At 54.3% G+C, this 15,599-nt stretch overlaps 1 protein-coding gene across 4 annotated transcripts; it reads right to left on the reverse strand.

Moving 5' to 3' along the window:
* Positions 1-6,989: 6,989 nt before the first annotated feature.
* POLL (DNA polymerase lambda) lies at positions 6,990-15,580 on the reverse strand. 4 transcript variants are annotated; one of them, XM_069459940.1, is made up of 9 exons: positions 15,508-15,580; positions 14,407-14,485; positions 13,459-13,753; positions 13,114-13,273; positions 12,427-12,744; positions 11,504-11,677; positions 10,785-10,913; positions 8,320-8,488; positions 6,990-7,904 (listed from the first exon to the last, which is right to left on the reverse strand). In XM_069459940.1, exons 3-9 carry the CDS (start codon positions 13,602-13,604, stop codon positions 7,540-7,542), a joined length of 1,461 nt encoding a protein of 486 aa, XP_069316041.1. In that variant the 5' UTR covers positions 13,605-13,753; positions 14,407-14,485; positions 15,508-15,580; the 3' UTR covers positions 6,990-7,539. The 4 variants fall into 4 exon arrangements, with proteins under 4 accessions (XP_069316041.1, XP_069316039.1, XP_069316040.1 ...); XM_069459938.1 differs by lacking the exon at positions 14,407-14,485 and adding an exon at positions 14,531-14,695 and having other exon boundaries at positions 15,182-15,567; XM_069459939.1 differs by lacking the exon at positions 14,407-14,485 and adding an exon at positions 14,531-14,667 and having other exon boundaries at positions 15,508-15,528.
* Between the last annotated feature and the right edge of the window lie 19 nt (positions 15,581-15,599).

The raw sequence follows: 15,599 nt of genomic DNA on the forward strand, positions 1-15,599 counted from the left end.
GTGTGGGGGCTGTGAGGGAGGCACCAGGTGTGTGCAGGGACACGTGTGAGGGGATCAAGGAAAAGGGTCAGGTATGTGCAAAGTCATGGGGGACGTGGGGAACAGGTCAGGCATGTATAGGGGTATGTGTGAGCTATAGAGACAGGACCCTATAGAGGCAGGGCTGCAGCTTGGGAGTTCGTAGGAGTTGGTGCCCCTCACACCACTAATTCCCACATGGAGGTGGAGAGGTCAGGGGATCCCATCCCATGGCAAGTGGGCAACTGCTGATTCAAAACCCCAGGTTTCCGGGCCAGGGACTGTGTCCTTCAACATCAGCTTTGGGAACCCTCTGAAGACTCTGAAAAGCTCAGAGCTCCTTGCTTAAGTGGGGAAAGGAGGGAGAGAGGTTAGGCTTTCGGCGCGAGATTAGGACAGAAAGCCTAGTTAGATCTGGGCTAGAGGCCACTCCTAGAGAGGAGCTAGGGAAACCAGCTGGGCTTCCCAGATCACAGAGATCTGAGTTGAAACCCACCTCTGTTCCTCACATGCTGTGTGACTTACGACAAGTGAATAAACCTCCCTGGACTTCACTCTCCTCATCTGTAAAATGGGGCTAATACAACTACCTGGATGGAGGCTGTTGGGAAGGTTACATGATATAATCTATGTGCAAGCTGGGTTAAGGATGGACTGGCCAGGCTCAAGTGTCAATTAATAAATGCTACTGAAACTTTGCTGAAATAAACCAGAAATGTGGTTCCGCTAACTTGGGTCTCCTTACTGGAGGCCTTTCACAACTTGCAAAATGTCCATTGCTCTCCAACCTCCAAAGAAGCTGGTGCTCTCCAGTGGGAACCAAAAACATCTTTTACCAGCACCTACCCAGGCACCATGAATAAATAGAATATTTTTGAAAACTCTGGTTTGGGTGGGGTGGGGGGACTCTGGTTTGAAAGGGCACCAAATTATCAGCCTGCCTGGAGTGCCCACATCCCAGAAGGCTCTACCTGAGCCAGTTCCATAGGAACGTCTCTTGTTGAGGACCCATTCCTGTGAGAGGTGAGTTCACTGCTACTCATAACCCAGGGGTACAGACTCTACCTGGGCAGGAATCACAAACTTAAATGCTGACAAGGGTTTGGTCCCAGGCAAAATAATAGGGAGTGGTGAGGAACTTTGGCTCCAGTCAATTACTGTCATGTGGGACTATGCGGGGAGTGGCATTAGGACAGAGCCCCCAGACCTCTCCCAGCTTCATCCCCTGCCCCTGACATAGAAGCTTCCTAAGACAGCCTGCCCCTAGACCCTGTGTATCTCTTTTCTACTGCTGCATAACCAGTTATCACAAACTGAGCTCATTAAAACCATACCCATTTATTGCCCCACAGTTCTGAAGATCAGAAGTCCAGGCAGATTCAGCTGAGTTCTCTGCTTAGGGCCCCAAAGGCTGAAATTAAGTGTTGGCCAGCCTGGGCTCTTACCTGGCAGCTCTGGGGCACACTGCTTCCATGCTCATTCTTGTTCTTGGCAGACTTCTCTGGTTGTAGGACTGAGGTCCCTGTTTCCTTGCTGGCTATCAGCTGGGGGCTATTCCTCAAGGAACCTCTCTGGTCCTTCTCAGGTTTCAAATCTCTCTGACTGCCTCTTCTGCCAGCAGCCACAGAAGGCTGTCTGTTTTTAAAGAGTTCTCGTGATTAGACTAGGCCCACCCGATGATTTCTCTTTTGTCACATATGTAACTTAACCACAGGAGTTACAGCGTAGTCGAAGGTTCCACCCACACTCAAAAGGGAGGAGATGAGACAAGGGCAAGGGTCACTGGGGACATTCTTAGAAACCTACCTACCATACCCAGCCTCCCGTGAGACCCTGGACCATCCACCTCCCATCTCTGGACTGCAGTTTCCTCATTTGTAAATAGGGCAAGGGACTGGATAACACCCCAAATCCCTCCCAGGTCTCACTAACTGCGATGCAAGAGGATGGGCAATTCTGACCCTTTGGACTTTGGGACCCCACTGGCCAGGGAAGAGCAGAACTGTGGTACGCTCCGAGCAACACTCCCATACCGACCTCCAAAGGAGAGCAGTAGCTGTGGCAGCCATACAGCACAGCGAAGGTGCCAGCCTAAGGCGGCCAACCACCCAGCTGAATGGCTATGGGAAAGTGGAGAGGCCTTCCACAGTCAGAGCCCATGGGTGCCTGTGAGGCTCCACAGACCAGGTAGGTCCATGTGGAGTCTGCACAGGGCGAGGTGGCCTGGATCTAGCTGGGGGTGGGTTGGGGCAAAGAGCACACCAACCCCTCCGCCACCTACCCATTCCAGCTGGACTCCAGTTCCCTCTCCTAAAGCCATCCTTGTCTGCACCCGGTCTCGGCTTCTGGGTCTCCAAAACGGCCTTCTCAGCCTCTTCCCGTCCCTCCTCCCCAGCCCTGGTTGGGCAGAGGTCATTAATCTCCGCATCCTGGGCCTTCTGAGAGCCCCAGTCAATCACCTGGCCCCGCTTCCCTCACCCCGATCCCCCCGCGGGTAACAGAGCCCCTTCTTTCTCCCAGGCTCCCTCCAGGGGCCGCTCTCAGCTCTGCACACAAGCTCCCCCTCAGTGGTCCCCACCCCCAGGCTCCCACCAAGGCCCAACAGAGGGGCTGGAAGGAGACCCTCCCCAACTCCAACCAAGCGCGGGAGCTGGGTAAGAGGCGGGGAAATGAATATTAATTTATCATGATTAGGCAAATCCGGCAGGGAGAGAGCCGATTCCGGCGGAGGAGGCTAAAAAGATGAATTTCAGCAATAAAATTAAATAAGGACGGACGGGCAGCCCCTCCTCCCTCCCGCTTTGCTGATCTCTCTCTTTCTTACAATTTATGAGGCCAATTATGAAGATGAGGTTGGAAGTTCCTGGAACTTCACTAAATGCAAACGGCGGTCCCTGCTGTTCCCATCAAATTAATTAACCGCGCGCTATTGATGGCCGCTCAAGGCTGACGCAGGCGGCCGCCCTGCGGCCTCCTCCATGGACACGAGGACCCAGAGTCCGGGGCCCAGCCAGTGCTCTGCCACCTTCCACAGTCCCTGTCCAGCACCACAGGGACTTCCAGGGATGTCCCCCCTTCCAGCCATAGGCCCTGCAAGAGCTCTTGCAACATAGGGGCCCGCACCCAGAGGCCTAAACAGACACTTGGACACATGCCTGGGGTCGCGCGCGCACACACACACACACACACACACACACTCAGATACAAAATCACGAGCATGCAGCACACAGACACAGGGCACAGAAACGTACATTAGGCACACAGACAAATGACCATGCAGCAGAACACGGACACATATGCCCAGGGGCACCTATACATTCACAATGACAGCTGATCTGAGGGAACCAGAGCCAGGTGGGTGAAGGCAATGGGGATGAGGGCCTGTCGCTATGGGAGGTGACCTAAGTCCAGCAGGGCAAAAGTGTCACCACTGCTGTCCAAGAAGAGGTTCCACAGCCACTCAAGCAGCAAGTAGTGGCCTCCCTTGCCTGGTATCTGCACTGTCCTCCACAGACAGCCTCAGAGCCCTCCCCACAGCCCTTCCTTCCCTGGGGCCTCTCTTGTCTCTGGGCCCAGGGGCCTTCTTCAGGGATGTTCCCTCTAGAAGGTCTTTTGCTTGGGCTCAGCTTCTGCACTGACCTTTAGTGTGGGGACCAGGGCTTGCTGAGCCACCGGTAGGACAATGAGGATAAGACTTGGCCCAGAGTCTCAGGCTGGTTTAGGGTTTCAGCCATGACAGTGCCCCAGTTCCAGAGCTCAGAAGCAGGGCTGCCCAGTGGCTCAAGGGTTCTGGAAAACCAGCTGGCTGGTGCTCTGACTGAAGGGCAGAGTGAACACAGGGCCAAAGGTCTTGGAGTTGAGCCCATGCTAGGCCTGAAGCAGCTTCCAGTGTGTCTGCAGTCTGGGTGGCAGTAGGTTGCCCCAACAGCTGTAGTTTCCATGTGAGGTCAATTTCTAAGCTAATGGGGGAGGGCCCAGAAAGGGGCTCTCTGTTGGCAGAGTGAGGCCAAAGTCTTCTCCAAGTTGCAGTCCTTAGTCCTGGCAAGAGGAATCCCATTCCATTCAAAGGGAAAGGAATTCCATTTGCTCCCCTTTCAGTGCAAGTGTATGGTCAAGACCGGTGTCATCACCCCAAGCCCTGGGAAAATGAGGCTCCCAGCTTGGCAGGGCTGCCCAGAGAGGACTTGTATTTTGGCATAAAGGGTTAGACAGAAATAAGGGGGGCTCAGACTGATCATTAGCAGCCAGAGTGAGAGGGCTGGGACCTAGGGCTTTGCCCCCCACCTGACCCTCCCCTCTTCCTGGTACCTGAGGCTCTCCCGCTTCCCCACACCCCCAGCAGCACTTCAGAGGACATCTGCCACCTCACAGCAGGGCCGGTTCACAGACTGTCCCTTGGCCCACTTTGTACAAGGAGAAACCAAGGCACCCATGGTCTATCGGGCTACCCGTTTTCTACTGTTGCAGTTAATAAATTACACAAAGTTAGTGGCCTAAAACAACACAGAGTTATCTCATAGCTCTAACAGGTTCAAAATCTGGCACAAGCTCACTGGGATAAAACCCAGGTGTAGGCAGGGCTGTACTCCTGTCTGCAGGCTCTAGAGTAGAATCCGCGCCCTTGCCTTTTCTGGCTTCTAGAGGCCAGCCACATCCCCTGGCTGGCAGCCCCCTTCTCCATCTTCCAAGCTGGAAACATCACGTCTCTATGGCCCTTCTTCCCTCTTCACATCTTTCTCTGATTGTGGCTGGGAAAAGTTCTCTGCTTTTAAGAACTCATCTTTACATTGTGCCCACTGGATTACTCAAGATAATCACCTCATCTCAAAATGCTTAACCTTAATGACATCCACAAAGTGCCTTTAGCCAACTAAGGTACCATATTCACAGGTTCCAGGGACTAGGACATGGACATTTTGGGGGGACAATTATTCTGCCTGCCACACATGTGGTCTGTCCAAGGACAACCCTGGCTCAGGGTAGAGTGCTGAGGACTGAGCTGGGGCAGGAAGCAGGCGTGTGGGACCCCTCTCTTCCCCCCAGAACCAGGCGGTGACTGGGTGGTAGGTTTGTGGGTGCTCAGTTGCTGGACAGGACCCCAGTTCCCCCCAGGGCTCTGAAATTCAGCCTCCCTTCTTGGCAGGATGGGGCTGGGCTGAAAGCCTGCCCAGGAACCAAGTTCAGCTCCCCAACACGCACACCCCTTGCTTAGTCTGGACGCCGAGAACCCTCTCCCCCCGGCTGGAGGCCTTTCTCAAGACTCAGAAATCCCCCACGGCTCCTTTGCCTCACAGCTCTTCTGCAGCTCCTGTGTCAGACTGAGCAGCCCAGGGGACACAACCCCCTTTATCCCATGACTTCCTGTTGTCCTGGGCAGGAGGTGGGACCAGGAGTCTGTCTGCTTGTAAGGCAGTTCCCAAATCCTGAGTCTCCTGGGGGAAGAAGCTAAGGCAGATGGGGACGGGTGTCAGGAACCGGGTTCAGCCCCCTGATTGCAAAGTCAGCACTATCGCTCCCTGTGGTCCTGGGAACTTCCTATGTGTAGGAAGGGACTAAGTCAGCCAACCTATGACTCACTGCCCACTGGCTCCTCTGCTCCTAGTACCGTAGGCCCCATTCCTTGGGCCTGGAGCAGGCTGGGGCACTGAGGCCGGAAGCAAAAGGAGAGACACAACTTTCACATTTGGACCCAGACACCCCAGTCTTTGGGCTTCTGCTGACTCCGACCCTTGTTGTGCAGTGGCAGGCACGGAGGGGCCAGTCCAGGGTAGAACCAGCAGAGCTCAAAGGAGGGGCCCAAAGCAGCCCTCACACCCGGAGGCCTAGGGATTTCCCCAGCGCCTCTCCTGTCTATGCCAGGCCACTGTGGCCCTTGGCAGCCACACCTCTCTGGGAGTAGAAGCTCTGGAGGGAGAGGCTCGGCCCTCAAGTTTCTGGGCCTTTGATGTGGCCAATTCTTGGGGTGGTACTAAGCTGTGAAGGGGCCTCCCGGACTCCATGGGCTTCTGCTAGTTCCTTCCCCAGCATGACTCGCGCCAGCAAGGCCCCATGGCTTAGACTTCAGGGATCTGAGCTTGAGTGGAGGGCCCACTCTCAGGCTAAGATCCCATGAGACAGAGCAGGCAGACAAACGCCAGCTCTGGGACTGTACAAGTAACTGACAAAGACGCAGGACTTAACACACATGCTCACGTGCACACACACACACACACACACACACGCGACACCCGGCACACTCAAGGTTGGAGCCCTGCTTGGGGCTTACGCCCCTCTCACGTTCCACCTCAAAATCTCCCACATCACGGGGCCTCTCCAGGCTCCCTCTCTGGCCTCTGTGCACATTACCCTTCATACGTGGGATGCCCAAGCCTCCTTCCGCGTCCCCCACTCTCCCACCAAGCTCCCTGTCCCACAGGGCCTAGGACTTGCTCCTATCTGCTCTGTCGAACCAAGCCCAGCAGCTCAACCTCCAATCCTATACCAGCCCGGCCTTCTCCTGACTCTCAACAGGCAGCCTCCTCTCTAAAGCTCGTCCTTAACTGTCCCCAGAGCCCGCTGACCCCTCTCAAACAGGCTATTGCCCTGCCAGCCTGCCCCTCCCCTCCTCCAGGCAGCCCTCCCTGACTACCCTATTCCTGTCAGTAGTACATAGGTCACCATTTAGGTGTTCCTAATCATTTCCTATGAACCTTGTCACTTTTATTTATGTCCACTGACAGCCTGGCCTAGAGCAGGGCACAAGAGATGCTCATGGGCAGAAAAAGAGGAGCTCCTACTGCCTGATTCCAAGACTCTCCCTTTTAACATCTGCCCCTGCCCCATCCTGAGTTCAGAAGCTGACTCAGGCGAGGCCTGTCTAGAGGGCAGCTAATGCAGCCTTTCTGGGCTCCCCTATTCGGCCCCCATCTCCGTCCCTGCCTGGGTGGAAGGAGGCAGGCGGGGCTGCGGCATCTCACAAACCAGGCAGGTTGAATGTCAAATGCACTTTACTGGGCCCCTGGGCCTCCAAATGCTGTCCTCACCGAGCCTGGGGCGCCCCCTTCCCAGCACGGCCAGCTGCACAGGAAGTGGGTGGGTAGAGGGAATACGGGTGGAGTGGCTCATTCTCCTACTCCAGCGGGTCATGGATGGTGCTGGGAGCACAGCTGCTTGCCTCTCCCCGTGCAGCTCCCATCCCACCCCGGCAGCTAGACCTTTCCCAGGGTGGGGAAGGGGGTGCCTGGGGGCTTCAAACCAGCCACCCGTTCCTGCTTAAAATGGGGCAAGGGGCCATTTGCAAAACTCTCCCAGAGGCAGTGGTGAGGTAGAAGGGACAGCAGCCTGCTCCTGCCTGGGAGAGGGCTGGGCAGACCCTGGGAGCCAGGCTGGCTTTCCCTCAGGCCCAGAGCCCTGGGCTCGGGCTCGCTGAGGACAGCTGGTGGTTCAAGTAGTGAGGTTCAGCCAGCCGAGGCTGGAGGGGAATGCTCGCTGGCCAGGTAGGGCAGCCAGTCCAGCTCAGCTCCCCCTCCCAGACAGGCACGGTCACCAGTCCCGCTCAGCTGGTTCACGGTAGGGCAGGCCTAAGAGCCTGAAGACATCCTTCTCCGTGGGGGTGGGCAGCACTTGGCCAAGCCCCACCTTGACGCCTTGGGTGTTCCGGACAACACCTGTGCTGAGGGCATGCTCTGACAAGCTCATGCCCTTGGTCTTGGCCAGGGCCCGCATGGAACGGTTGAAGTGGGCAGAGCCGGTGAAGTAGAGCAAGGCACAGGCAAATTCACTGTAGGGCACGATGATGATGTCCAGTCGCCGGTGCCGCCGCCCCGGCCCTGGGAGCTGGCACACACCCAGGTACTTCTGTTGCTGGCCGTTCTCCTCGTGGCTCACCAAGTCATCTGTGAGGAATCCTGGCCCAAGACAGGGGGACTGCTGGGAGGGCAGGGAGCCAGGCCCTGGGCTGTCCCATCCTGCCAGGTCTCTCCTAATCACCTGGATCCTCTATTCTCAGCTTGCCCATTTATTTGCCAGGTGATCCTGCCCTCTCTGGGCCCATCTCCTTATCTGGAAAGTGTGGGTAGTAATTCCTCCCCATACCCCCCAGTGTCACAGAAAGGTCAGAGGAGACACTCAGCCTGCAGGCATTATGGAGCACTGCCACAGAGGTGTTGGGGAGCTGTCTCCTCTCTCCCTTGGGAGGACTCTGGCCACGAGAGAGGTGGGATTCTCACCAAGCACCTTTGCCCTCCTTCCTGCCTACAGATTTCAATCTTAAGGTTCTCCTTCTCCCCCGCCAACCCGCTCTCCCAGAGATGGAGCTTATACCTCGCTGCCGCAGGCTGTCAAGGAGGCGGCTGAAGATGCCCTGGTGGGACCGGCCATCCGGGTGAGTGATGAGCACATCCACATCACCGCAGGTCACCTTCCCCCGTCGGTATGAACCACAGGCCACACACAGCAGCCCAGGGTTGAAGGCCTGCGCTGCTTCCCTGACCTAGGAAAGAACAGTGAATGGTGAGGGGCTGCAGGCCGACAGGGAGTTCCTCTTCCATGGCAGCACCAGGGCCTTCCCTGACCCAGGGACCGACACCCTCAGTGTGTGCCCCGAGCCAAGCCCGGATGCCCACGGCCAGCCTGAGGGAGCCCGCTCTGGGGGCTGTGCTCTCTAGCTCCACTTGGATGGAAGAGAAGAGAAAGCTCACACTGCAGGGCGCCTGAGGACAGATATAAGAAGAAGCTCTCTGCTTCTGAGGGAGGGCACCAAGCTTGCCCTCTGGAGCTCTTTAAGAGCAAAGAAACACACTTTCTCTTGGGCCCTGCCCCAACCCACATGCCCAGATCTGTGAAATGCCACTTCGGACAAGGGCCCAGGTGCCTGGAAGCCCTGTCAGGTCTCGGCAGCCCCAGAAATCTATGGATTGGGAGCTAACGGCGGCATGTGAGTTGGGGCTTGAGGCCTGAGCAGGTGGCTGGCAGCATGCCCTGGGCCCAGGCCTGGGAGAAAATGGAACACAGAAATATCACTGCACCTGTGGGAAAGGAGAGAGAAGAAAGCAAGGAGGGGGGCAATTCTGAGGCAGTGCCCACATCCTTTCCTGGTGAGGAGGGAGCTGAGACAGAGGGGACTGTCAACTGAAGGCTGATCCCTCACTGAGGAGAAATAAACCCATTAGCCTCCACCCCAGAGACACATAGGCCTTTCACATGCAGATGACCTCCCCGCCTCCACCCCGGGACACTGAGATTCCTGGGGCCCTGGACACCTCAATTCTTCTGACAGGCAGGCTGTGCTAATCCCCTCATCCCCTTCTTGAGCCTCCCAAGAGAATGGGAGGAGGAGGCCCAGATGAGTAATCCCATCAAAACTCCTAAGGCTGGAGCCCTTCAATGGGGGGCATGGGAGGCCAGGTGGGAAGCCTCTTCTGTTCCAGTAGGCAGGGGGGAGGGGAGGGGGTGACTAGGGCATTCTCCCTGCCCGGATACCGTGGCTGAGTGACAGTGTCATCACTAACACCAAGGGCTGGTGATGGGTGGACAAAGGGGCCTGTCCATCCATCCTGCGCTGGTCTCATAGTCCCATGGCCTGGAAAGGAGATGGAGGCTGATCTCAACTAAACTGGGCCAGAGTCTCCACGGGGCCCTGTCCTGTCAGAATCCTGACCAAAGCAGGCAACACTTGCCTATAACAAGCAGCCCCTAATCCTGATGTCAGTTGAACAAATGATACATCTAGCCCTAAATGTACCACAGTCTCTCTCTAATCTCGGTTTTTTTATTTACTTATTTTAGAGACAAGGCCTTGCTTTGTCACCCAGGCTAGAGTGCAGTGGCATGACCATAGCTCACAGCAACCTCAAAGCCCTGGGATCAAGCAATCCTCCCACCTCAGCTACTGTAGTCCAAGTAGCTGGGACTACAGATGCATACCAATACACCTGCCTAATTTTTTTTAAAGAGGGGATCTTGCTATGTTGCCCAGGCTGGTCTCAAACTCCTGGCCTTAGGCATCCTCCTGCCTTGGGCTCCTAAAACTCTGAGATTATAGGAGTGAACCACTGTGCTTGGCCCTAATCTAGGTTTTATATGAATATAATCTCTAACTTAACTCTCAAACATACCCTAATCTTGGCCAAACCTTATTTCTTGGACAACTACAAATCTTAACTCAAAAGCAACCAACACTAAGAAAACCCTACTCCTAATGGAGGCCTAATCTTAACTCTATCTTCACCGAGCTTTCTTCTAACCCCAATCCTAATCCTACTGGCACTATACTCCTAAACCAGCTCTAATCCAAATCCTCAACTAGCCTCGGGCTGGCTCCAGACAGTCCATACATCTGGAGAGAGATATAAAACTTTGCACATTTGTGCATTCTGGAGGGAAAAGAGTCCATAGTTTTCATCAGGCTCTCAAAGAAATTGGTAAATCCAAAAAACATTAACAGCCCCTGCCCTGACCCACTCTAAACTAGTCCAGTTCAAATTCCAATATCCTCAAGTAATCTGGACCATAATCTGCCTCTACTCACCCTAACATTAACCCAGTCCTAACACCAATCTAACATCTAACCCAATCCTAACTATGCTTGGCTACTGAGAACTCTAATCCAGAGAGCTGGTGTTAAAACTCTTCTCTCCCAAAGCTTCTGGGCACCTGTAGTCTCGACTTGCTCTTTCCTCAACCTGTGGTGACCCACAGCCTCCTCTACCTGCTGGGCTCCCCAGCTGAGGGGTCAGGACCTTAGAGCAGGGCCTGGCTCTCCTCACTGCTCTGGGACATCTGCTTACTGTCTGCTCAATCTCTGCAGCCTCTTCCCTGGGCATGCGATCTAGGAAATCATCGTAATGCTTCAAGCCAATGGCCTGCTGGGTAGTCAGGGAGGCCTGGTTCCGGATATCTTCCAGGCTTCGGAAGCCCTGGAAAAAAGCAGGCAGAAGGGGAGGCTGTGAGGATCCAGGACCAATAAAGAGGCATGAATGAGCACACACATGAGGCTTCCACGGCCCCAGACTTTCTAGGGAAGGGATGAGGCAGGACCAACTTCAGGGCGCTTGGGTTTGTACGCAGCGGGACTTGGGAAAGGCAGGGGGCATGGAAGACACGCCGCAATCCAGCCCTGCCACAATCCTAAAATACTGGTCATGATTCCATCAGTCTGGGGATGGGTCTGGGCACCTTCATTGCTCCTAAGCTCCCCAGGTGATTCTGGGCACAGCCAGGTTTGGGAACCACTGCTCTGGACGTGCAGCCCTGAGGCCTGATCTCAGGAAGTCCCTAGCTGGTCTGGGGACAGAGAAATGTACTTCTTGTCCCACCTACACCTCAAGGATACCAAGCAACAAGCCTGTTCTGGGAGCTGGGAGAGGGCTCTATATGAGCTTTGGTACCCTTGAAAAGTGGTCTCCCTAGTCTGGGTTCATTCCCATCAGAGCACAGGGTAGGAGAACTCTGGGGCAGGAGCTCTGAGACACAGCAGAACTGAAGTGGGGCTGGGCCAGGGTGTGACCTGATGGTACCACATCAGGGCAGTCTTGGTCCCAGCTCCCCAGATGTTGGAGAAGAGCTCCAAGACAGGCACGCTTTCGCTGATGTGGTCCAGCTTTCGCAGATGCCCGCTTTCCAGAATCTCTATGATCTTCTCAGCCATCCGCTTCCCAATCCCGGGGATGCTGCAGGCCTCCTGAAGGAGGAGACACAGGCAAAAAAGAAGAGTGAGGAGATGGGGGGCAGAGCCAGCAGTAGGGAAGTTGACTCCTCCAGCAAATGTCTGCGTACAGCTAGCCTGGCTGGTTGGCAACTGCATGGCAGCCGTGTGGCTGCGTAAAGCTCAGGCACCGTAGAAGATGAGAAGTTTGGATGGAATGAGGGCTGGGTCATTCGTCTTTTGGTTCCCAGAGGGATGGAGACCAGCAATGAGGAGAGAGAATGATGATATTAGTCACCATCATCACCTCCATCATCATCATCACAATGGCGAGAGCTGACATTTACTGAGGGCTACTGTGTGTCAGGCCCTGTGCTACATGGGCCATCTCATTTAAGCCTCATAAGAACACTGTAAATGGTTACAATTATTAGTCACTTTTTACTGATGAGAAAACTGATGCTCAGAGAGTTTAAGTGACTTGCACAGAGTCCACAGATTCTGTTGGGATCCAGAGTCTAAACTTAAAAAAAACAATGTTTTTTATGTTAAAAAAAATGTTAAAGTATAATGAACTTCTAAGTACCCATCATGCAGCTTCAATAATTATCAGGATTTTGCCAATCTGCTTTCATTAATCTCCCATTTTTTCCTTTTGTGCAAATCTTAGACATCATAAAATCTTAACCACTGTACCTGAACCCCACTAGTAACTGGTGGCCCGACTAACCTTTGGTTAGTAAAGAAAAGACCCCACCACCACCATGGCCCTAGCCCCCAGGTACCTGGTAGGAGGTGACAGGTTTATGGAAGCTCTTGAGAGCGTTGATGGCCTTGGCATAGCCCAGAGCCCTCCACTTGTCTCCCTGAACAGTGTAGGCTTTGGCCAGCACTTCCAGCTTCTCTGTGATGTGGAGGTTGTGGTTGGTGGCCTTCTGGCTTGAGGGCTGTGCACAGACCCACTTACCCAGGGGCCCAGGTGCTGGGCTAGGCTCACAATCTCCCTCAAGGGGAGTCGGGTAGTGGCCACTGATCAGGGCTTCCAGATCAGCTGTGCTGACCCGGGTTTCTTCCCCATCACTGTTTTCATCATCAGAGATGGGCTGGAGATAGAAAAGGAAAAGAGACAATAAATTTTTGTTGCCATGAGGAGGGTTCTCAAAGATGAGGGCTGTCTTCATGCGAGGAGTCTCCTAGTCAGGCCCAAGAATGAGGCTGGGCCTTCTATACAAGACTTAGGTCTCCTGAAGTGTGGGGCCATGTCCCACTTGACTCCCTCAGTGCCCAGCCCGAGGATACTCAGTGTATGTGGTAGTATGGCCCAGGGGAGTGATAAGCGTTGGGAAGAGCTAAAAGGACAAGAGAGCCCTCCTCTCTTGGGGCCTCGAACTTCTGAACAACCACCAGGTCCTCCCCATTTCTGTGATCTGGTTCCCAGGGGAAGGGAGCTATGGGGCTGGGAAGCTCCTGACCTGGGCTTGGGTGCTTGGTGCCTCTTCTGCCTTCTGGGGAGGAGATACAGGTCTAGTGGGAGAAGGAGGAGAAACGGCTGCCCTAAGCAGAGCCTCATGGGCATCAGGATGAGTAGAAGAATGTTGGTCTGCCTTGCTGGGCTGTGGTTGATCCAAATACCTGCAGCGATGGTGATGGGAGGTGAAGATACCAAAGGTCTTACTCTATCTCTGTCCCCAATCTTCTCCTCTGAAACCTTGGTTTCCCAATGTGTCCAATTAAGAAAATGACAGTGCTGTTTAATTCAAGAATAAATTTCAAGATGCTGCCAGAAAACATTTGAAAAAAGACTAGGACCAGCCCACCTGTTGGGGATGGAGATGCTGAATCCAGCCACATCCATCAGCTTTTTTTCCTGTAGGCACAAGCTCAGCCAGGCTGACTTCACCAGCTGAGTACCCAGGGGCAGCCGGGGCAGTCTAAGGAGGCGAAGGGCCCGCTCATAGTCCATGCCTTCATCCACCACAATGTGAGTGACACCTGGGGCCTGCACAGGGCATATCTGGCCACCATGCTGGACAATCTGCTTCTCGAAGAGTTCTGCTCGAGCTTGTCCAATGCCAGTGGGCACAACATGGGCCCGAAGCGAGCTCAGCCACTCTGTAGAGGGGACATCCAGATGCCTACTTTCAGGTTATGCTCTGAATGAACTGTTCACAGTCCCCTTCCCCCAAAACAATCATTTTCCTTCTATCCAGACATCCTTCCTTCTGGGGATCCTACCACAAGTATACAGCAAGTTTCCTTGTAGGTTATCACTTGAATGTAAGGGGCAAGGATTTTCATACACCTTGTTCCCTGTTATAACCTAGAATAGTGTCTGGCACATTGTAGGTAACCTATAAATATATGTTGAGCAAACAAATGAATGCCTCCTCCCTCCCTGCTTTGAATCCCTTCATTTTATCATTTATTCTTTCAGCAAAGCACACGTTTCTTACTATTACATGTTCCTTGCCCTTTCAGTCTAGCAGACCTGACACCCTGGCCCCAAAGTCTCTGCCTCTATTTGTCAATTTGGCTGCAAAACAACTTACAACAAGCCTGGGGACTGAAGGGAGATTTCTGTTTGGCAACCTGGCCCGCCCCACCCGCCCCGCCAGCCTCCTAGAAAGCAAAGGATTCTGCTGGTCATTTCCTGAGGGACCAAGGAGTATTTTCTGATTGATGCAGGTCTTGGAGTGGGAAAGAACACAGCAACTGGCCTGTCAATGACCAGGGACCAAACCTAGTACAAGGCAGGTAAAACAGACCAGCAGGCCCTGGACAGGCAGAGTCAGCTCCAGTATCTGATTCCGGACATGAACAATGTAGGACTGAACAACAGGAAGGCTGAGGGATCGGGCAGATGATGGTCCTGAGGGTAGGTCAGCTCACCTCCTGCTTCTTCTCCTTCTTCCCTCTTGGGAATCTTTGCAAGTGCTTTTGATGATGAATTGGCATGAATTTTCTTCCGCTTGGGAAATGCCTTCAAGATGCCTCTGGGGTCCATTAAAGTATGGCTGGATCTTGGCCTTTATGTTTCAGGGTTGGAAAGGGCAGCTGTCATATGGAAATCCAGAACTGAGGCTCCCCAACCCCTGTGCCTATGGAGGTAGGTAGGGTCTCTACTGACCAGGCCTTGGGGGCAACAGCCCCGTTCCTAGGGGTCTCCCAAAAGCCAATTAAACTTCAGTGGTTTACCCTAGCTCTACAGTCCCCAGCCTTTCAAGTTACAGGATAAGGGGAAATGAAAGAAAGACTGGGACTACTGGGGGGACTTTTGAGGGTTAGAAAATGATATCATTTATCATTTCTTGGAGGTGTTGCTCTAAACATTCAGCGCAGTCTGCCCCTGCTGCATCCCACTTCCAAAGGGCTTTACCAAGAGGGGATGGTAGGTTAGAAAATGGAGCAATCTCTTTAGGAAGTGGAGACTGGGAGGAACCCACACATAAACCTCACATTATTTTTCTCTACCCGTAACAGAGTAGCAGAGGAAAACCCGGGGAGGGAGGTTTTACGGGGGGCAGTGGTAACGCCCTGCACCTGCCCTGGTCGCGGGCCTCTCGGCATGGGGGTGCTCAATCCCGCAGCTGTAAGGAGATGGGGCACGCCGCAGCAGGTGTGGGTCGCCCTCGCGAACTGGGGAAGTCTCGGCCTCACAGCTGCAGGCGGAGAAGACCCGAGCAGATGTGGTGCACTGCCGCGTGCGCATCTGCGCGAGCCAGACTCCCAGCTGGGGGCCAGAGGAGAGCTGGAGTGCCCTGACCCGGCCCTAGGAGGGCCTCCTCACCTTCCAGAGTCGGTCCCCGGGAGGGGTCGAAAACTGGCCGGGATAGTCACCCTGGGATGGGCTGGAACAAACCACTTACCACGGGAGCCAATGAAAGCGGACGAAAAAGAGGGGTGGGGGAAGGGCAAATGCCCAGAATAGCTTCCGAGTCAGCCGGAAGTGACCCTCAGC

Source organism: Eulemur rufifrons, chromosome 28 (assembly GCF_041146395.1).
Source record: "Eulemur rufifrons isolate Redbay chromosome 28, OSU_ERuf_1, whole genome shotgun sequence".
Classification (NCBI taxonomy): Eukaryota; Metazoa; Chordata; class Mammalia; order Primates; family Lemuridae; genus Eulemur; species Eulemur rufifrons.

Coding starts and splice junctions, on each gene's coding strand:
- POLL (XM_069459938.1), bottom strand. CDS start 14,645: ATGGACCCCAGAGGCATCTTGAAGGCATTTCCCAAGCGGAAGAAAATT. Junction 13,754..14,530: donor AGAAGGAGAAGAAGCAGGAG/GTGAGCTGACCT, acceptor TCCCCTCTACAG/AGTGGCTGAGCTCGCTTCGG. Junction 12,745..13,113: donor CACCAAGCACCCAAGCCCAG/GTCAGGAGCTTC, acceptor TTCTATCTCCAG/CCCATCTCTGATGATGAAAA.